Source organism: Plectropomus leopardus, chromosome 10 (assembly GCF_026936395.1).
Source record: "Plectropomus leopardus strain MGB_pleo_1.0 chromosome 10, ASM2693639v1, whole genome shotgun sequence".
Classification (NCBI taxonomy): domain Eukaryota; kingdom Metazoa; phylum Chordata; class Actinopteri; order Perciformes; family Serranidae; genus Plectropomus; species Plectropomus leopardus.
This window is the reverse complement of record NC_142185.1, coordinates 31036773-31060745: the sequence shown is the minus strand read 5'-3', so window position 1 is coordinate 31060745 and position 23973 is coordinate 31036773. Positions and strand designations below refer to the sequence as shown.

The 23973-nt window shown below is 37.2% G+C and overlaps 1 protein-coding gene and 1 long non-coding RNA gene across 3 annotated transcripts in view; one reads left to right on the top strand and one right to left on the bottom strand.

The window, feature by feature from the left end:
* The window catches only part of gdap2 (ganglioside induced differentiation associated protein 2), a 59642-nt gene extending 36566 nt beyond the window's left edge, over positions 1–23076 (top strand). For both annotated transcript variants that reach the window (XM_088083572.1, XM_088083574.1), the window contains exon 14: positions 21077–23076. In XM_088083572.1, coding sequence (XP_087939698.1) covers positions 21077–21118 — 42 coding nt within the window. In that variant the 3' untranslated portion in view covers positions 21119–23076. The remainder of the gene's footprint in view (positions 1–21076) is intronic.
* Positions 13943–21582, bottom strand: LOC148188572 (uncharacterized). The gene is made up of 3 exons (XR_015777710.1): positions 21446–21582; positions 21048–21259; positions 13943–14642 (listed from the first exon to the last, which is right to left on the bottom strand). It is a non-coding gene; the product is annotated as an uncharacterized LOC148188572 (long non-coding RNA).
* Positions 23077–23973: the final 897 nt, after the last annotated feature.

Below are 23973 nucleotides of genomic sequence, written 5' to 3'. Positions count from 1 at the left end.
TAGCATTACCTAGCGTGCAGAGACACGCCATAGCATGGAATGTTGCAAAAACTGCCTAAAACACATTAATTTGGCATGTCGCAAAAATGACCCAAAAAGCAAGGCTATAGTATGGCAAAAATGTCAAAAAATGACCTGTCACAAAAACAGCTTAAAACAACTTAAAATAGCATAACTTAGCGTGCTGAGACACGCCATAGCATAGAATGTTGCATAAACAACCAAAAACACCATAATATGGCATGTTGCAAAAATGACCCAAAAAGCAAGGCTATAGTATGGCAAAAATGTCAAAAAATGACCTGTCTCAAAAACAGTTGAAAACAACTTAAAACAGCATTAATTAGCGTGCTGAGACACGCCATAGCAAACAATGTTGCAAAAACTGCAAACAACACCCACATTTCGGGTATTGAAAAAATGACCCAAAAAGCAAGGCTATAGTATGGCAAAAATGTCAAAAAATGACCTGTCACAAAAACAGCTTAAAACAACTTAAAATAGCATAACTTAGCGTGCTGAGACACGCCATAGCATAGAATGTTGCATAAACAACCAAAAACACCATAATATGGCATGTTGCAAAAATGACCCAAAAAGCAAGGCTATAGTATGGCAAAAATGTCAAAAAATGACCTGTCCCAAAAACAGTTTAAAACAAGTTAAAACAGCATTAATTAGCGTGCTGAGACACGCCATAGCAAAGAATGTTGCAAAAACTGCCTAAAACACATTAATATTGCATGTTGCAAAAATCACCGAAAAAGCAAGGCTATAGTATGGCAAAAATGTCAAAAAATGACCTGTCCCAAAAACAGCTTAAAACAACTTAAAATAGCATTACCTAGCGTGCAGAGACACACCATAGCATGGAATGTTGCAAAAACTGCCTAAAACACATTAATTTGGCATGTCGCAAAAATGACCCAAAAAGCAAGGCTATAGTATGGCAAAAATGTCAAAAAATGACCTGTCACAAAAACAGCTTAAAACAACTTAAAATAGCATAACTTAGCGTGCTGAGACACGCCATAGCATAGAATGTTGCATAAACAACCAAAAACACCATAATATGGCATGTTGCAAAAATGACCCAAAAAGCAAGGCTATAGTATGGCAAAAATGTCAAAAAATGACCTGTCCCAAAAACAGTTTAAAACAAGTTAAATCAGCATTAATTAGCGTGCTGAGACACGCCATAGCAAAGAATGTTGCAAAAACTGCCTAAAACACATTAATATTGCATGTTGCAAAAATCACCGAAAAAGCAAGGCTATAGTATGGCAAAAATGTCAAAAAATGACCTGTCCCAAAAACAGCTTAAAACAGCTTAAAATAGCATTACCTAGCGTGCAGAGACACGCCATAGCATGGAATGTTGCAACAACTGCCTAAAACACATTAATTTGGCATGTCGCAAAAATGACCCAAAAAGCAAGGCTATAGTATGGCAAAAATGTCAAAAAATGACCTGTCACAAAAACAGCTTAAAACAACTTAAAATAGCATAACTTAGCGTGCTGAGACACGCCATAGCATAGAATGTTGCATAAACAACCAAAAACACCATAATATGGCATGTTGCAAAAATGACCCAAAAAGCAAGGCTATAGTATGGCAAAAATGTCAAAAAATGACCTGTCCCAAAAACAGTTTAAAACAAGTTAAAACAGCATTAATTAGCGTGCTGAGACACGCCATAGCATGGAATGTTGCAAAAACTGCCTAAAACACATTAATTTGGCATGTCGCAAAAATGACCCAAAAAGCAAGGCTATAGTATGGCAAAAATGTCAAAAAATGACCTGTCACAAAAACAGCTTAAAACAACTTAAAATAGCATAACTTAGCGTGCTGAGACACGCCATAGCATAGAATGTTGCATAAACAACCAAAAACACCATAATATGGCATGTTGCAAAAATGACCCAAAAAGCAAGGCTATAGTATGGCAAAAATGTCAAAAAATGACCTGTCCCAAAAACAGTTTAAAACAAGTTAAAACAGCATTAATTAGCGTGCTGAGACACGCCATAGCATGGAATGTTGCAAAAACTGCCTAAAACACATTAATTTGGCATGTCGCAAAAATGACCCAAAAAGCAAGGCTATAGTATGGCAAAAATGTCAAAAAATGACCTGTCCCAAAAACAGTTTAAAACAAGTTAAAACAGCATTAATTAGCGTGCTGAGACACGCCATAGCATGGAATGTTGCAAAAACTGCCTAAAACACATTAATTTGGCATGTAAAAAATGACCCAAAAAGCAAGGCTATAGTATGGCAAAAATGTCAAAAAATGACCTGTCACAAAAACAGCTTAAAACAACTTAAAATAGCATAACTTAGCGTGCTGAGACACGCCATAGCATAGAATGTTGCATAAACAACCAAAAACACCATAATATGGCATGTTGCAAAAATGACCCAAAAAGCAAGGCTATAGTATGGCAAAAATGTCAAAAAATGACCTGTCCCAAAAACAGTTTAAAACAAGTTAAAACAGCATTAATTAGCGTGCTGAGACACGCCATAGCAAAGAATGTTGCAAAAACTGCCTAAATCACATTAATATGGCATGTTGCAAAAATGACCCAAAAAGCAAGGCTATAGTATGGCAAAAATGTCAAAAAATGACCTGTCCCAAAAACAGTTGAAAACAACTTAAAACAGCATTAATTAGCGTGCTGAGACACGCCATAGCAAACAATGTTGCAAAAACTGCAAACAACAGCCATTAATTTCGGTATTGAAAAATGACCCAAAAAGCAAGGCTATAGTATGGCAAAATGTCAAAAATGACCTGTCACAAAAACAGCTTAAAACAACTTAAAATAGCATAACTTAGCGTGCTGAGACACGCCATAGCATAGAATGTTGCATAAACAACCAAAACACCATAATATGGCATGTTGCAAAAATGACCCAAAAAGCAAGGCTATAGTATGGCAAAAATGTCAAAAAATGACCTGTCTCAAAAACAGTTGAAAACAACTTAAACAGCATTAATTAGTGTGCTGAGACACGCCATAGCAAAGAATGTTGCAAAAACTGCCGAAAACACATTAATTTGGCATGTCGCAAAAATGACCCAAAAAGCAAGGCTATAGTATGGCAAAAATGTCAAAAAATGACCTGTCACAAAAACAGCTTAAAACAACTTAAAATAGCATAACTTAGCGTGCTGAGACACGCCATAGCATAGAATGTTGCATAAACAACCAAAAACACCATAATATGGCATGTTGCAAAAATGACCCAAAAAGCAAGGCTATAGTATGGCAAAAATGTCAAAAAATGACCTGTCTCAAAAACAGTTGAAAACAACTTAAAACAGCATTAATTAGCGTGCTGAGACACGCCATAGCAAAGAATGTTGCAAAAACTGCCGAAAACACATTAATATTGCATGTTGCAAAAATCACCGAAAAAGCAAGGCTATAGTATGGCAAAAATGTCAAAAAATGACCTGTCCCAAAAACAGCTTAAAACAACTTAAAATAGCATTACCTAGCGTGCAGAGACACGCCATAGCATGGAATGTTGCAAAAACTGCCTAAAACACATTAATTTGGCATGTCGCAAAAATGACCCAAAAAGCAAGGCTATAGTATGGCAAAATGTCAAAATGACCTGTCACAAAAACAGCTTAAAACAACTTAAAATAGCATAACTTAGCGTGCTGAGACACGCCATAGCATAGAATGTTGCATAAACAACCAAAAACACCATAATATGGCATGTTGCAAAAATGACCCAAAAAGCAAGGCTATAGTATGGCAAAAATGTCAAAAAATGACCTGTCACAAAAACAGTTGAAAACAAGTTAAAACAGCATTAATTAGCGTGCTGAGACACGCCATAGCAAAGAATGTTGCAAAAACTGCCTAAAACACATTAATATTGCATGTTGCAAAAATCACCGAAAAAGCAAGGCTATAGTATGGCAAAAATGTCAAAAAATGACCTGTCCCAAAAACAGCTTAAAACAGCTTAAAATAGCATTACCTAGCGTGCAGAGACACGCCATAGCATGGAATGTTGCAACAACTGCCTAAAACACATTAATTTGGCATGTCGCAAAAATGACCCAAAAAGCAAGGCTATAGTATGGCAAAAATGTCAAAAAATGACCTGTCACAAAAACAGCTTAAAACAACTTAAAATAGCATAACTTAGCGTGCTGAGACACGCCATAGCATAGAATGTTGCATAAACAACCAAAAAACACCATAATATGGCATGTTGCAAAAATGACCCAAAAAGCAAGGCTATAGTATGGCAAAAATGTCAAAAAATGACCTGTCCCAAAAACAGTTGAAAACAACTTAAAACAGCATTAATTAGCGTGCTGAGACACGCCATAGCATGGAATGTTGCAAAAACTGCCTAAAACACATTAATTTGGCATGTCGCAAAAATGACCCAAAAAGCAAGGCTATAGTATGGCAAAAATGTCAAAAAATGACCTGTCACAAAAACAGCTTAAAACAACTTAAAATAGCATAACTTAGCGTGCTGAGACACGCCATAGCATAGAATGTTGCAAAAACTGCCTAAAACACATTAATATTGCATGTTGCAAAAATCACCGAAAAAGCAAGGCTATAGTATGGCAAAAATGTCAAAAAATGACCTGTCACAAAAACAGCTTAAAACAACTTAAAATAGCATAACTTAGCGTGCTGAGACACGCCATAGCATAGAATGTTGCATAAACAACCAAAACACCATTAATATGGCATGTTGCAAAATGACCCAAAAAGCAAGGCTATAGTATGGCAAAAATGTCAAAAATGACCTGTCCCAAAACAGTTTAAAACAAGTTAAAACAGCATTAATTAGCGTGCTGAGACACGCCATAGCATAGAATGTTGCAAAAACTGCCTAAAACACATTAATTTGGCATGTCGCAAAAATGACCCAAAAAGCAAGGCTATAGTATGGCAAAAATGTCAAAAAATGACCTGTCCCAAAAACAGTTGAAAACAACTTAAAACAGCATTAATTAGCGTGCTGAGACACGCCATAGCAAACAATGTTGCAAAAACTGCAAACAACAGCCACATTTCGGGTATTGAAAAAATGACCCAAAAAGCAAGGCTATAGTATGGCAAAAATGTCAAAAAAATGACCTGTCACAAAAAACAGCTTAAAACAACTTAAAATAGCATTACTTAGCGTGCAGAGACACGCCATAGCATAGAATGTTGCATAAACAACCAAAAACACCATAATATAGCATGTTGCAAAATGACCCAAAAAGCAAGGCTATAGTATGGCAAAATGTCAAAAAATGACCTGTCCCAAAAACAGTTTAAAACAACAAGTTAAAACAGCATTAATTAGCGTGCTGAGACACGCCATAGCAAAAGAATGTTGCAAAACTGCCTAAATCACATTAATATGGCATGTTGCAAAATGACCCAAAAAGCAAGGCTATAGTATGGCAAAATGTCAAAAAATGACCTGTCCCAAAAACAGTTGAAAACAACTTAAAACAGCATTAATTAGCGTGCTGAGACACGCCATAGCAAACAATGTTGCAAAACTGCCTAACAACACATTAATTTGGTATGTGAAAAAATGACCCAAAAAGCAAGGCTATAGTATGGCAAAATGTCAAAAATGACCTGTCCCAAAACAGCTTGAAAACAACTTAAAATAGCATTAATTAGCGTGCTGAGACACGCCATAGCATGGAATGTTGCAAAAACTGTAAAACACATTAATTTGGTATTGAAAAATGACCCAAAAACAGGCTATAGTATGGCAAAATGTCAAAAAATGACCTGTCACAAAAACAGCTTAAAACAACTTAAAATAGCATAACTTGAGACACGCCATAGCATAGAATGTTGCATAAACAACCAAAAACACCATAATATGGCATGTTGCAAAATGACCCAAAAAGCAAGGCTATAGTATGGCAAAAATGTCAAAAAATGACCTGTCTCAAAAACAGTTGAAAACAACTTAAAACAGCATTAATTAGCGTGCTGAGACACGCCATAGCAAAGAATGTTGCAAAAACTGCCGAAAACACATTAATATTGCATGTTGCAAAAATCACCGAAAAAGCAAGGCTATAGTATGGCAAAATGTCAAAAATGACCTGTCCCAAAAACAGCTTAAAACAACTTAAAATAGCATTACCTAGCGTGCAGAGACACGCCATAGCATGGAATGTTGCAAAAACTGCCTAAAACACATTAATTTGGCATGTCGCAAAAATGACCCAAAAAGCAAGGCTATAGTATGGCAAAAATGTCAAAAAATGACCTGTCCCAAAAACAGCTTAAAACAACTTAAAATAGCATTACCTAGCGTGCAGAGACACGCCATAGCATGGAATGTTGCAAAAACTGCCTAAAACACATTAATTTGGCATGTCGCAAAAATGACCCAAAAAGCAAGGCTATAGTATGGCAAAAATGTCAAAAAATGACCTGTCACAAAAACAGTTGAAAACAAGTTAAAACAGCATTAATTAGCGTGCTGAGACACGCCATAGCAAAGAATGTTGCAAAAACTGCCTAAAACACATTAATATTGCATGTTGCAAAAATCACCGAAAAAGCAAGGCTATAGTATGGCAAAAATGTCAAAAAATGACCTGTCCCAAAAACAGCTTAAAACAGCTTAAAATAGCATTACCTAGCGTGCAGAGACACGCCATAGCATGGAATGTTGCAACAACTGCCTAAAACACATTAATTTGGCATGTCGCAAAAATGACCCAAAAAGCAAGGCTATAGTATGGCAAAAATGTCAAAAAATGACCTGTCCCAAAAACAGCTTAAAACAACTTAAAATAGCATAACTTAGCGTGCTGAGACACGCCATAGCATAGAATGTTGCATAAACAACCAAAAACACCATAATATGGCATGTTGCAAAAATCACCGAAAAAGCAAGGCTATAGTATGGCAAAAATGTCAAAAAATGACCTGTCCCAAAAACAGTTTAAAACAAGTTAAAACAGCATTAATTAGCGTGCTGAGACACGCCATAGCAAAGAATGTTGCAAAAACTGCCGAAAACACATTAATTTGGTATGTCGCAAAAATGACCCAAAAAGCAAGGCTATAGTATGGCAAAAATGTCAAAAAATGACCTGTCACAAAAACAGCTTAAAACAACTTAAAATAGCATAACTTAGCGTGCTGAGACACGCCATAGCATAGAATGTTGCATAAACAACCAAAAACACCATAATATGGCATGTTGCAAAAATGACCCAAAAAGCAAGGCTATAGTATGGCAAAAATGTCAAAAAATGACCTGTCCCAAAAACAGTTTAAAACAACTTAAAACAGCATTAATTAGCGTGCTGAGACACGCCATAGCAAAGAATGTTGCAAAAACTGCCTAAATCACATTAATATGGCATGTTGCAAAAATGACCCAAAAAGCAAGGCTATAGTATGGCAAAAATGTCAAAAAATGACCTGTCCCAAAAACAGTTTAAAACAAGTTAAAACAGCATTAATTAGCGTGCTGAGACACGCCATAGCAAAGAATGTTGCAAAAACTGCCGAAAACACATTAATTTGGTATGTCGCAAAAATGACCCAAAAAGCAAGGCTATAGTATGGCAAAAATGTCAAAAAATGACCTGTCACAAAAACAGCTTAAAACAACTTAAAATAGCATAACTTAGCGTGCTGAGACACGCCATAGCATAGAATGTTGCATAAACAACCAAAAACACCATAATATGGCATGTTGCAAAAATGACCCAAAAAGCAAGGCTATAGTATGGCAAAAATGTCAAAAAATGACCTGTCCCAAAAACAGTTTAAAACAACTTAAAACAGCATTAATTAGCGTGCTGAGACACGCCATAGCAAAGAATGTTGCAAAAACTGCCTAAATCACATTAATATGGCATGTTGCAAAAATGACCCAAAAAGCAAGGCTATAGTATGGCAAAAATGTCAAAAAATGACCTGTCACAAAAACAGCTTAAAACAACTTAAAATAGCATAACTTAGCGTGCTGAGACACGCCATAGCATAGAATGTTGCAAAAACTGCCTAAAACACATTAATATGGCATGTTGCAAAAATCACCGAAAAAGCAAGGCTATAGTATGGCAAAAATGTCAAAAAATGACCTGTCCCAAAAACAGTTGAAAACAAGTTAAAACAGCATTAATTAGCGTACTGAGACACGCCATAGCAAAGAATGTTGCAAAAACTGCAAACAACACCCACATTTCAGGTATCGAAAAAAATGACCCAAAAAGCAAGGCTATAGTATGGCAAAAATGTCCAAAAATGACCTGTCACAAAAACAGCACAAAACAACTTAAAATAGCATAACTTAGCGTGCTGAGACACGCCATAGCAAAGAATGTTGCAAAAACTGCCTAAATCACATTAATATGGCATGTTGCAAAAATGACCCAAAAAGCAAGGCTATAGTATGGCAAAAATGTCAAAAAATGACCTGTCTCAAAAACAGTTGAAAACAACTTAAAACAGCATTAATTAGCGTGCTGAGACACGCCATAGCAAACAATGTTGCAAAAACTGCAAACAACAGCCACATTTCGGGTATTGAAAAAATGACCCAAAAAGCAAGGCTATAGTATGGCAAAAATGTCAAAAAAATGACCTGTCACAAAAACAGCTTAAAATAACTTAAAATAGCATAACTTAGCGTGCTGAGACACGCCATAGCATAGAATGTTGCATAAACAACCAAAAACACCATAATATGGCATGTTGCAAAAATGACCCAAAAAGCAAGGCTATAGTATGGCAAAAATGTCAAAAAATGACCTGTCTCAAAAACAGTTGAAAACAACTTAAAACAGCATTAATTAGCGTGCTGAGACACGCCATAGCAAACAATGTTGCAAAAACTGCAAACAACAGCCACATTTCGGGTATTGAAAAAATGACCCAAAAAGCAAGGCTATAGTATGGCAAAAATGTCAAAAAATGACCTGTCCCAAAAACAGTTTAAAACAAGTTAAAACAGCATTAATTAGCGTGCTGAGACACGCCATAACAAAGAATGTTGCAAAAACTGCCTAAAACACATTAATTTGGCATGTTGCAAAAATCACCGAAAAAGCAAGGCTATAGTATGGCAAAAATGTCAAAAAATGACCTGTCCCAAAAACAGCTTAAAACAACTTAAAATAGCATTACCTAGCGTGCAGAGACACGCCATAGCATGGAATGTTGCAAAAACTGCCTAAAACACATTAATTTGGCATGTCGCAAAAATGACCCAAAAAGCAAGGCTATAGTATGGCAAAAATGTCAAAAAATGACCTGTCACAAAAACAGCTTAAAACAACTTAAAATAGCATAACCTAGCGTGCTGAGACACGCCATAGCATAGAATGTTGCATAAACAACCAAAAACACCATAATATGGCATGTTGCAAAAATGACCCAAAAAGCAAGGCTATAGTATGGCAAAAATGTCAAAAAATGACCTGTCCCAAAAACAGTTTAAAACAAGTTAAAACAGCATTAATTAGCGTGCTGAGACACGCCATAGCAAAGAATGTTGCAAAAACTGCCGAAAACACATTAATATTGCATGTTGCAAAAATCACCGAAAAAGCAAGGCTATAGTATGGCAAAAATGTCAAAAAATGACCTGTCCCAAAAACAGCTTAAAACAACTTAAAATAGCATTACCTAGCGTGCAGAGACACGCCATAGCATGGAATGTTGCAAAAACTGCCTAAAACACATTAATTTGGCATGTCGCAAAAATGACCCAAAAAGCAAGGCTATAGTATGGCAAAATGTCAAAAAATGACCTGTCACAAAAACAGCTTAAAACAACTTAAAATAGCATAACTTAGCGTGCTGAGACACGCCATAGCATAGAATGTTGCATAAACAACCAAAAACACCATAATATGGCATGTTGCAAAAATGACCCAAAAAGCAAGGCTATACTATGGCAAAAATGTCAAAAAATGACCTGTCACAAAAACAGTTGAAAACAAGTTAAAACAGCATTAATTAGCGTGCTGAGACACGCCATAGCAAAGAATGTTGCAAAAACTGCCGAAAACACATTAATATTGCATGTTGCAAAAATCACCGAAAAAGCAAGGCTATAGTATGGCAAAAATGTCAAAAAATGACCTGTCCCAAAAACAGCTTAAAACAACTTAAAATAGCATTACCTAGCGTGCAGAGACACGCCATAGCATGGAATGTTGCAAAAACTGCCTAAAACACATTAATTTGGCATGTCGCAAAAATGACCCAAAAAGCAAGGCTATAGTATGGCAAAAATGTCAAAAAATGACCTGTCACAAAAACAGCTTAAAACAACTTAAAATAGCATAACTTAGCGTGCTGAGACACGCCATAGCACAGAATGTTGCATAAACAACCAAAAACACCATAATATGGCATGTTGCAAAAATGACCCAAAAAGCAAGGCTATAGTATGGCAAAAATGTCAAAAAATGACCTGTCCCAAAAACAGTTTAAAACAACTTAAAACAGCATTAATTAGCGTGCTGAGACACGCCATAGCATGGAATGTTGCAAAAACCTCCTAAAACACATTAATTTGGCATGTCGCAAAAATGACCCAAAAAGCAAGGCTATAGTATGGCAAAAATGTCAAAAAATGACCTGTCACAAAAACAGCTTAAAACAACTTAAAATAGCATAACTTAGCGTGCTGAGACACGCCATAGCATAGAATGTTGCATAAACAACCAAAAACACCATAATATGGCATGTTGCAAAAATGACCCAAAAAGCAAGGCTATAGTATGGCAAAAATGTCCAAAAATGACCTGTCCCAAAAACAGCTTAAAACAACTTAAAATAGCATAACTTAGCGTGCTGAGACACGCCATAGCATAGAATGTTGCATAAACAACCAAAAACACCATAATATGGCATGTTGCAAAAATGACCCAAAAAGCAAGGCTATAGTATGGCAAAAATGTCAAAAAATGACCTGTCCCAAAAACAGTTTAAAACAAGTTAAAACAGCATTAATTAGCGTGCTGAGACACGCCATAGCAAAGAATGTTGCAAAAACTGCAAACAACAGCCACATTTCGGGTATTGAAAAAATGACCCAAAAAGCAAGGCTATAGTATGGCAAAAATGTCAAAAAATGACCTGTCCCAAAAACAGTTTAAAACAAGTTAAAACAGCATTACCTAGCGTGCAGAGACACGCCATTGCATGGAATGTTGCAAAAACTGCCTAAAACACATTAATTTGGCATGTCGCAAAAATGACCCAAAAAGCAAGGCTATAGTATGGCAAAAATGTCAAAAAATGACCTGTCACAAAAACAGCTTAAAACAACTTAAAATAGCATAACTTAGCGTGCTGAGACACGCCATAGCATAGAATGTTGCATAAACAACCAAAAACACCATAATATGGCATGTTGCAAAAATGACCCAAAAAGCAAGGCTATAGTATGGCAAAAATGTCAAAAAATGACCTGTCCCAAAAACAGTTTAAAACAAGTTAAAACAGCATTAATTAGCGTGCTGAGACACGCCATAGCAAAGAATGTTGCAAAAACTGCCTAAAACACATTAATATTGCATGTTGCAAAGATCACCGAAAAAGCAAGGCTATAGTATGGCAAAAATGTCAAAAAATGACCTGTCCCAAAAACAGCTTAAAACAACTTAAAATAGCATTACCTAGCGTGCAGAGACACACCATAGCATGGAATGTTGCAAAAACTGCCTAAAACACATTAATTTGGCATGTCGCAAAAATGACCCAAAAAGCAAGGCTATAGTATGGCAAAAATGTCAAAAGATGACCTGTCACAAAAACAGCTTAAAACAACTTAAAATAGCATAACTTAGCGTGCTGAGACACGCCATAGCATAGAATGTTGCATAAACAACCAAAAACACCATAATATAGCATGTTGCAAAAATGACCCAAAAAGCAAGGCTATAGTATGGCAAAAATGTCAAAAAATGACCTGTCCCAAAAACAGTTTAAAACAAGTTAAAACAGCATTAATTAGCGTGCTGAGACACGCCATAGCATGGAATGTTGCAAAAACTGCAAACAACACCCACATTTCGGGTATTGAAAAAATGACCCAAAAAGCAAGGCTATAGTATGGCAAAAATGTCAAAAAATGACCTGTCCCAAAAACAGCTTAAAACAACTTAAAATAGCATAACTTAGCGTGCTGAGACACGCCATAGCATAGAATGTTGCATAAACAACCAAAAACACCATAATATGGCATGTTGCAAAAATGACCCAAAAAGCAAGGCTATAGTATGGCAAAAATGTCAAAAAATGACCTGTCCCAAAAACAGTTTAAAACAAGTTAAAACAGCATTAATTAGCGTGCTGAGACACGCCATAGCATGGAATGTTGCAAAAACTGCAAACAACACCCACATTTCGGGTATTGAAAAAATGACCCAAAAAGCAAGGCTATAGTATGGCAAAAATGTCAAAAAATGACCTGTCCCAAAAACAGCTTAAAACAACTTAAAATAGCATAACTTAGCGTGCTGAGACACGCCATAGCATAGAATGTTGCATAAACAACCAAAAACACCATAATATGGCATGTTGCAAAAATGACCCAAAAAGCAAGGCTATAGTATGGCAAAAATGTCAAAAAATGACCTGTCCCAAAAACAGTTTAAAACAAGTTAAATCAGCATTAATTAGCGTGCTGAGACACGCCATAGCAAAGAATGTTGCAAAAACTGCCTAAAACACATTAATATTGCATGTTGCAAAAATCACCGAAAAAGCAAGGCTATAGTATGGCAAAAATGTCAAAAAATGACCTGTCCCAAAAACAGCTTAAAACAGCTTAAAATAGCATTACCTAGCGTGCAGAGACACGCCATAGCATGGAATGTTGCAACAACTGCCTAAAACACATTAATTTGGCATGTCGCAAAAATGACCCAAAAAGCAAGGCTATAGTATGGCAAAAATGTCAAAAAATGACCTGTCACAAAAACAGCTTAAAACAACTTAAAATAGCATAACTTAGCGTGCTGAGACACGCCATAGCATAGAATGTTGCATAAACAACCAAAAACACCATAATATGGCATGTTGCAAAAATGACCCAAAAAGCAAGGCTATAGTATGGCAAAAATGTCAAAAAATGACCTGTCTCAAAAACAGTTGAAAACATCTTAAAACAGCATAAAATAGCATGCTGAGACACGCCATAGCAAAGAATGTTGCAAAAACTGCCTAAATCACATTAATATGGCATGTTGCAAAAATGACCCAAAAAGTAAGGCTATAGTATGGCAAAAATGTCAAAAAATGACCTGTCCCAAAAACAGTTTAAAACAAGTTAAATCAGCATTAATTAGCGTGCTGAGACACGCCATAGCAAAGAATGTTGCAAAAACTGACTAAAACACATTAATATTGCATGTCGCAAAAATGACCCAAAAAGCAAGGCTATAGTATGGCAAAAATGTCAAAAAATGACCTGTCTCAAAAACAGTTGAAAACAACTTAAAACAGCATTAATTAGCGTGCTGAGACACGCCATAGCAAACAATGTTGCAAAAACTGCAAACAACACCCACATTTCGGGTATTGAAAAAATGACCCAAAAAGCAAGGCTATAGTATGGCAAAAATGTCAAAAAATGACCTGTCACAAAAACAGCTTAAAACAACTTAAAATAGCATAACTTAGCGTGCTGAGACACGCCATAGCATAGAATGTTGCATAAACAACCAAAAACACCATAATATGGCATGTTGCAAAAATGACCCAAAAAGCAAGGCTATAGTATGGCAAAAATGTCAAAAAATGACCTGTCCCAAAAACAGTTTAAAACAAGTTAAAACAGCATTAATTAGCGTGCTGAGACACGCCATAGCATGGAATGTTGCAAAAACTGCCTAAAACACATTAATATGGCATGTTGCAAAAATGACCGGAAAAGCAAGGCTATAGTTTGGCAAAAAGTTTACAACATGACATTACCAGAAAACAACAACAAATTACATAAAATAACATTAAATAGCATGCAGAGATATGCTAAGGTCACAAAACAGGTGGTCTGCGAACTGAAAGTTTGATTTTGTCCACCAACCGCGTTTCTTTTTTGCCTTGTTTTTGTCTTTTAACCACTCACCAGATTCTCAGAAGGACGTTGAACACCCAGGGATAGTAGACACAGGTTAAAACTGCTTGAGGCAGGCTTTATTCAATGATAAAATGTTAAAAGCAACAGTTGGCTCACTCTCTCTTACAGGAGTTACATACATCGTCTAACACAGAGTCAAAACACGATAAGGCAAAAGCACAAAACATCCCAAAAAGCTTTCATTTAGTGATCAGTTGCATCATCACTCTCTCCACTCTGTCTCTCCTCATTGGCTGGCCTTGGGATGGCATATTTGAGTAGATACTTTCTCCGCCTGCTGCTTGGGAGTTTACCCCCCCCCACATGTGGTTTCCTGTCAGTAGTTGCTCAAATACCTGCTGCTGCTGATTCATGACCATATTAAAAATCCTCATGACCCAGGGTGTGGCCGTTTGCATGTTCATTGAGGGGTTCATCTCCCTCAGGGGGAAAGGGCAGCCTTCGTTCCAATCTGGATGCAAGTTTCCATTCTTGGCTAGTCTCCCAACAATGACACGTCGAAAAAAGAGCTGAAAACCAATTAAAATACCATGTTAGGACATGTCATAGTTAAGCATGTTTAAAATACGTCCAAAAGCATTATAATGTGATGTGTCCAGAAAAAAGCTGAAAAAAACTCAAAAACCATATAAAAGAACTTGCCAAGGGACACCATAGCATATAATGTTGAAAAAAGAGCCAAAAACACCATAACATGGCATGTCGAAAAAATGACCCACAAAAGCAAGGCTATAGTATGGCAAAAAAGTCAAAAAATGTCCCGTCCCAAAAACAGCTTAAAACAACTTAAAACAGCATTAAATAGCGTGCTGAGACACGCCATAGCAAAGAATGTTGCATAAACAACCAAAAACACCATAATATGGCATGTCGCAAAAATCACCGAAAAAGCAAGGCTATAGTATGGCAAAAATGTCAAAAAATGACATGTCCCAAAAACAGTTTAAAACAACTTAAAACAGCATTAAATAGTGTGCTGAGACACGCCATAGCAACAAATGTTGCATAAATTGCCTAAAACACCCACATTTCGGGTGTCGAAAAAATGACCCAAAAAGCAAGGCTATAGTATGGCAAAAATGTCCAAAAATGACCTGTCACAAAAACTGCTTAAAACAACTTAAAATAGCATAACTTAGCGTGCTGAGACACGCCATAGCATAGAATGTTGCATAAACAACCAAAAACACCATAATATGGCATGTTGCAAAAATGACCCAAAAAGCAAGGCTATAGTATGGCAAAAATGTCAAAAAATGACCTGTCTCAAAAACAGTTGAAAACAACTTAAAACAGCATTAATTAGCGTGCTGAGACACGCCATAGCAAACAATGTTGCAAAAACTGCAAACAACACCCTCATTTCGGGTATTGAAAAAATGACCCAAAAAGCAAGGCTATAGTATGGCAAAAATGTCAAAAAATGACCTGTCCCAAAAACAGCTTAAAACAACTTAAAATAGCATAACCTAGTGTGCTGAGACACGCCATAGCAAAGAATGTTGCAAAAACTGTAAACAACACCCACATTTCGGGTATCGAAAAAATGACCCAAAAAGCAAGGCTATAGTATGGCAAAAATGTCAAAAAATGACCTGTCCCAAAAACAGCTTAAAACAACTTAAAACAGCATTAAATAGCGTGCTGAGACACGCCATAGCATGGAATGTTGCAAAAACTGCAAACAACACCCACATTTGGGGTGTCGCAAAAATGACCCAAAAAGCAAGGCTATAGTATGGCAAAAATGTCCAAAACTGACCTGTCCCTAAAACAGTTGAAACCAACTTAAAACAGCATAAAATAGCGGGCTGAGACACGCCATAGCAAAGACTGTTGCAAAAACTGCCTAAAACACCATAATATGGCATGTCGCAAAAATCACCCAAAAAGCAAGGCTATAGTATGGCAAAAATGTCAAAAAATGACATGTCCCAAAAACAGTTTAAAACAACTTAAAACAGCATTAAATAGCGTGCTGAGACACGCCATAGCAACAAATGTTGCATAAATTGCCTAAAACACCCACATTTCGGGTGTCGAAAAAATGACCCAAAAAGCAAGGCTATAGTATGGCAAAAATGTCAAAAAATGACCTGTCCCAAAAACAGCTTAAAACAACTTAAAATAGCATAACTTAGCGTGCTGAGACACGCCATAGCATAGAATGTTGCATAAACAACCAAAAACACCATAATATGGCATGTTGCAAAAATGACCCAAAAAGCAAGGCTATAGTATGGCAAAAATGTCAAAAAATGACCTGTCTCAAAAACAGTTGAAAACAACTTAAAACAGCATTAATTAGCGTGCTGAGACACGCCATAGCAAACAATGTTGCAAAAACTGCAAACAACACCCTCATTTCGGGTATTGAAAAAATGACCCAAAAAGCAAGGCTATAGTATGGCAAAAATGTCAAAAAATGACCTGTCCCAAAAACAGCTTAAAACAACTTAAAATAGCATAACCTAGCGTGCTGAGACACGCCATAGCAAAGAATGTTGCAAAAACTGCTCAAAACACCGTAATTTAGCATGTCGCAAAAATCACCGAAAAAGCAAGGCTATAGTATGGCAAAAATGTCAAAAAATGACCTGTCCCAAAAACAGCTTAAAACAACTTAAAACAGCATTAAATAGCATGCTGAGACACGCCATAGCAAAGAATGTTGCAAAAACTGCCTGAAACACCATAATATGGCATGTCGCAAAAATCACCCAAAAAGCAAGGCTATAGTATGGCAAAAATGTCAAAAAATGACCTGTCCCAAAAACAGCTTAAAACAACTTAAAACAGCATTAAACAGCATGCTGAGACACGCCATAGCATAGATTGTTGCATAAATTGCCTAAAACACCCACATTTCGGGTGTCGCAAAAATGACCCAAAAAGCAAGGCTATAGTATGGCAAAAATGTCCAAAAATGACATGTCCCAAAAACAGCTTAAAACAACTTAAAACAGCATAAAATAGCATGCTGAGACACGCCATCGCAACGAATGTTGCAAAAACTGCAAACAACACCCACATTTCAGGTATCGAAGAAATGACCCAAAAAGCAAGGCTATAGTATGGCAAAAATGTCAAAAAAATGACCTGTCACAAAAATAGCGTAAAACAACTTAAAATAGCATAACTTAGCGTGCTGAGACACGCCATAGCAAAGAATGTTGCAAAAACTGTAAACAACACCCACATTTCGGGTATCGAAAAAATGACCCAAAAAGCAAGGCTATAGTATGGCAAAAATGTCAAAAAATGACCTGTCACAAAAACAGCTTAAAACAACTTAAAACAGCATAAAATAGCGTGCTGAGACACGCCATAGCATGGAATGTTGCAAAAACTGCAAACAACACCCACATTTGGGGTGTCGCAAAAATGACCCAAAAAGCAAGGCTATAGTATGGCAAAAATGTCCAAAACTGACCTGTCCCTAAAACAGTTGAAACCAACTTAAAACAGCATAAAATAGCGTGCTGAGACACGCCATAGCAACAAATGTTGCATAAATTGCCTAAAACACCCACATTTCGGGTGTCGAAAAAATGACCCAAAAAGCAAGGCTATAGTATGGCAAAAATGTCAAAAAATGACCTGTCCCAAAAACAGCTTAAAACAACTTAAAATAGCATAACTTAGCGTGCTGAGACACGCCATAGCATAGATTGTTGCAAAAACTGCTCAAAACACCGTAATTTAGCATGTCGCAAAAATCACCGAAAAAGCAAGGCTATAGTATGGCAAAAATGTCAAAAAATGACCTGTCCCAAAAACAGCTTAAAACAGCTTAAAACAGCATTAAACAGCATGCTGAGACACGCCATAGCAAAGAATGTTGCAAAAACTGCCTGAAACACCATAATATGGCATGTCCCAATAATCACCGAAAAAGCAAGGCTATAGTATGGCAAAAATGTCAAAAAATGACCTGTCCCAAAAACAGCTTAAAACTTCTTAATCCAGCATAAAATAGCGTGCTGAGACACGCCATAGCATAGATTGTTGCATAAATTGCCTAAAACACCCACATTTCGGGTGTCGCAAAAATGACCCAAAAAGCAAGGCTATAGTATGGCAAAAATGTCCAAAAATGACATGTCCCAAAAACAGCTTAAAACAACTTAAAACAGCATAAAATAGCATGCTGAGACACGCCATAGCATAGAATGTTGCAAAAACTGCAAACAACACCCACATTTCAGGTATCGAAGAAATGACCCAAAAAGCAAGGCTATAGTATGGCAAAAATGTCAAAAAAATGACCTGTCACAAAAATAGCGTAAAACAACTTAAAATAGCATAACTTAGCGTGCTGAGACACGCCATAGCAAAGACTGTTGCAAAAACTGCCTAAAACACCATAATATGGCATGTCGCAAAAATCACAGAAAAAGCAAGGCTATAGTATGGCAAAAATGTCAAAAAATGACCTGTCCCAAAAACAGCTTAAAACAACTTAAAACAGCATTAAATAGCGTGCTGAGACACGCCATAGCAACAAATGTTGCATAAATTGCCTAAAACACCCATATTTCGGGTGTCGAAAAAATGACCCAAAAAGCAAGGCTATAGTATGGCAAAAATGTCCAAAAATGACATGTCCCAAAAACTGCTTAAAACAACTCTAAACAGCATAAAATAGCATGCTGAGACACGCCATAGCATAGATTGTTGCAAAAACTGCCTAAAACACCATAATAAAGCATGTCGCAAAAATCACCCAAAAAGCAAGGCTATAGTGTGGCAAAAATGTCCAAAAATGACCTGTCCCAAAAACTGCTAAAAAAAACCTTAAAATAGCATAAAATAGTGTGCTGAGACACGCCTTAGCAAAGAATGTTGCAAAAACTGCAAACAACACCCACATTTCGGGTATCGCAAAAATGACCCAAAAAGCAAGGCTATAGTATGGCAAAAATGTCAAAAAATGACCTGTCCCAAAAACTGCTTAAAACTTTTTAATCCAGCATAATTTAGCGTGCTGAGACACGCCATAGCATAGAATGTTGCAAAAACAACCAAAAACACCATAATATGGCATGTCGCAAAAATAACCCAAAAAGCAAGGCTATAGTGTGGCAAAAATGTCAAAAAATGACCTGTCCCAAAAACAGCTTAAAACAACTTAAAACAGCATTAAATAGCGTGCTGAGACACGCCATAGCAACAAATGTTGCATAAATTGCCTAAAACACCCATATTTCGGGTGTCGAAAAAATGACCCAAAAAGCAAGGCTATAGTATGGCAAAAATGTCCAAAAATGACATGTCCCAAAAACTGCTTAAAACAACTTAAAATAGCATAACTTAGCGTGCTGAGACACGCCATAGCATAGAATGTTGCAAAAACTGCAAACAACACCCACATTTCAGGTATCGAAGAAATGACCCAAAAAGCAAGGCTATAGTATGGCAAAAATGTCAAAAAATGACCTGTCACAAAAATAGCGTAAAACAACTTAAAATAGCATAACTTAGCGTGCTGAGACACGCCATAGCAAAGACTGTTGCAAAAACTGCCTAAAACACCATAATATGGCATGTCGCAAAAATCACCGAAAAAGCAAGGCTATAGTATGGCAAAAATGTCAAAAAATGACCTGTCCCAAAAACAGCTTAAAACTTCTTAATCCAGCATAAAATAGCGTGCTGAGACACGCCATAGCATAGATTGTTGCATAAATTGCCTAAAACACCCACATTTGGGGTGTCGCAAAAATGACCCAAAAAGCAAGGCTATAGTATGGCAAAAATGTCCAAAAATGACATGTCCCAAAACAGCTTAAAACAACTTAAAACAGCATAAAATAGCATGCTGAGACACGCCATCGCAACGAATGTTGCATAAATTCCCTAAAACACCCATATTTCGGGTGCCAAAAAAATGACCCAAAAAGCAAGGCTATAGTATGGCAAAAATGTCAAAAAATGACCTGTCCCAAAAACTGCTTAAAACAACTTAAAATAGCATAACTTAGTGTGCTAAGACACGCCATAGCAAAGAATGTTGCAAAAACTGCCTAAAACACCGTAATTTAGCATGTCGCAAAAATGACCCAAAAAGCAAGGCTATAGTATGGCAAAAATGTCCAAAAATGACCTGTCCCAAAAACTGCTTAAAAAACCTTAAAATAGCATACAATAGTGTGCTGAGACACGCCATAGCAAAGAATGTTGCAAAAACTGCAAACAACACCCACATTTCGGGTATCGCAAAAATTACCCAAAAAGCAAGGCTATAGTATGGCAAAAATGTCAAAAAATGACCTGTCTCAAAAACAGTTGAAAACAACTTAAAACAGCATAACTTAGCATGCTGAGACACGCCATCGCAACGAATGTTGCATAAATTCCCTAAAACACCCATATTTCGGGTGCCGAAAAAATGACCCAAAAAGCAAGGCTATAGTATGGCAAAAATGTCCAAAAATGACCTGTCATTCAACAGGCAGAAGTCGCTAAAAACTGCATAAGATAACGTACAGAGGCACCCCACAACATAGCATGTTGCAAAAACAACCCAAAAACACCATAATATGGTATGTCCAAAAAAATTTCCAAAGAAGCAATATCATAGTAAGGCAAAAATTTCAAAACATGACATTATCAGAAAAAACAGCCAAAAACACCCTAATATGGAATTTCAAAAAAACAATCGAAAATGCAACACTATAGTATGGCAAAAGTGTCAGAAACAACTGCTGAAAACCACAGTTTATCATGCCGGGACACGTCATCGTTTTGAATGTTGAAAAACGGTCAAAAACATAACATAGTATGCAGAAAAATGACCCAAAACAACACCAGTTGTCAGAATAAGCTTAAAAAAAACATCATGACATTGCATGTCGCTTCAAAAATGCACAGATTGACTTTGTAGCTTATAAGGTTATAAAATGCATATTCACCTGGACTCTTCTCTTCACCTGCATCTCAGGTAAACGGACCGTACCGTCCCTCCCATTCCTCTGGTCTGTGACAGGAAGGAAAGATGACGAGTCGGTGCAGCCTTCCAGGTGGAAGCCATATTTGGACACCATGTTGCCGGTGTGGTCTGAACTCCTCACCTCACTCAGAAGGTCCTGAACTGTAGTCGGGAAACGCTCCTTTTGTTTCGTTTCTGCCAGAAGAACAAAATTAAGAGTCTCAGCCCACATTTAGCAGCATGTGATCTGCTCAGCGCTCGTTCTTTCTCACCACAGACTATTTGTGGATCTGGTAATGGTTTCTGGATTATGCCTTACACCCAGACTTCTTATTCAGCAGTTTCCTCAAGAATCCCTAAATACAAAGTTTCACGTCTAACCTGACAGTTTGCTCCAAGCGTTCTCCAGCGTGTGGTCGTATCAGACGCCGTCGCCCAGGTCTCTGAATGACGCTCAGACAAATGCTGGACACGATGACGTCTGTCTGGATTTCCACACCGTCTCATTCTGCGCCGTCAAGACCAAGTTTCACTCAGGCGAAAGCTGGAAATTTCCACGTGGCACGATTTAATGACAACCTCTGCGTCGTCCTGCGGTCACAATCAGAAAAAACCCCGGGGGAGAAAAACAATATGTTAGCTAAAATATATCAACTTTATTTAAGGATTGTTGACTTCCATCATCACTGAAAGATTAGACACCTGCATCACACTTTTGCTTTTCTCTTTAATTTTCCTCCTCTGATTTTTGTTTTTCCCTCACTTTATAGTGTTTGGAAGGCAGAAGGGCACACACACACACACACACACACACACACACACACTTATATATATATATATGTATACATACATACATGAATATACATATATACATATAAATAAAGTTACATTTTGTCTTGTGAAATGCTTCCTCTAATACTCGCTCTTCCATTGATGAGAAGGTGTCGCGTCGCCGTCTTTTCTCTTCATCTTGCCGGTGGATGTTGACATTTGTTTGTCCCTGTTGGTTGAAATATTGGTTTTATTTGCACAGTTTTACTCCGTTTTACTCGTTTTCACAGCGCACAAGTACTTTTTTTTGACTGGAGGGTGTATCTTATCAGGGCAAATCTTTGAAAAACATTCCTGTGATTTTCTGAACTTCCACAAAGTGTCAAACTGTCCGGTAGCCCATGAAGTAACACTATCACAATAAACGTAGGTTTTGTTGAACTAACACACAGTATGTCACAGTTTGAAGGGATTTCACAAGCATGCAGCTCCGTACTCACGCGGTCCCATAAAAGTCTCCGCACAACGTCTGGAATCTGCACATCTTTAAATCATCTCAGCAGCGTTGGCAGGAAACGGCCGCTCTTCATGGTAAAGTTCGTGTCCTTAAATGTTCAGTTTTGACACAGAAGCACGTCCACACGGTCAGACAAAATCATGTGAGATCATCAGAGTTCAGCTTCAGACTTTTTAAATTGTAACTTACATGCTGTTGGGAGATGTGCCGCGTCTGTTGCTCGAGGGCATTTCATTACTTTGCTGTCGTCTGTTTTAAATCAATCAGCTTGTAAAGAAAATGTAAACAGTCAAAACTGAAGAAGAGTTCAACTTAAATCAACGTTTTTAGTCCTGCTCTTCTAAAAGCGATATGGTTCAAGTGGAGCTGTACTGACAGCTGGTGTCTATCCTTAATTTGTGCTTTTACAAAAACGAAGATTGAAAGACAATATGATGTAGAGTACTTAAAGATTTCAAAAACAAAATCTCAACTATTTTCATTTTCCTCCGCTGTGAAGAAACAACCACAAAATTGGCTTCAGATAGCAAAATAAACCTTACTGTCAGAACTGTGATCATGTCAGACTGTATATAATTGATGAGCCAAACTCGACTCCCAGGAAATGTATATTTTCTTTTTTTATGATTTCAACTTCTGAGATTTACAGTCCTGTTTTTGTTTATAAATATATATATATATATATATGTACACACACTGATTAAAATGATGTTTTCCTCAGTAAGCTTTGTTGTCATCTGTAATTTGGGGTCAAGAATGAAGTTAGATTTGCTACATTTAAACAGACGTGGTAAGATTTCTTGATTTGTTTATTTTTGACTCGATACCTGCCACCCCCGAAACCGTCGAGCTGCAGAACAGATTTGGATTGTTCTCAGGTTACAAACAACTTCTCAAAGAGCGAATGCTTCGCTGTAAATAATCTAGCCCTGACAAATGTCTTCCTTAAGATGTCGAAAAACAGTTTTAAGTATTTAGGTGTGAACATCTGTCATAATCGGATCTTTATAAGTTTCCCACCCTCAACTGAAAAGCTCCAATCTGACCTGAGAAGATGAAATAATTTGCATATAACTATAACTGGGAGAAAAAGTGCGTTAAATGAAAGTGCTCCCACGTTTTTTGGATCTCTTCCAATGTCTGCCAATTTTCTTACTTCATTCCTTTTTTAATGTAAAAAACAAGTAGGGCTGGGGCGACGCAGCAACGTAATCGATTACTTAAATACATCCATTTATGTATCGTGAGTTGACATGTCGCAAGAAGGATGTAAGGCCCGCGAGCACGAGACGTCAGCCTCGCCGAGCAGCAGCGTGATTCATGCTTTTGTGTTCACACATGCAGCGTTGTTTAACGCCGCTGCCTGCTGCTAGAAGTGCTGTTTTTCTGTATTTAAAAGCACAAATTCCTCTCATTAATGAAGTTATACAAGCTCCTGCACAGCCGACAGCCTGGTCCTGTAAATGTTTCAAAGTAAAATGCATTGTATGAGCACCTGATGGGATTCTGTCCAGAGATGCTGTCAGAGGGCTTTTGTTTTGAAAGGGAAGCTGCGTGTCAGCCGCAGCACATCTGGAGAAATGTGACGCTCGCGTCTGTCAGCATGAATAGACAGTAAAAA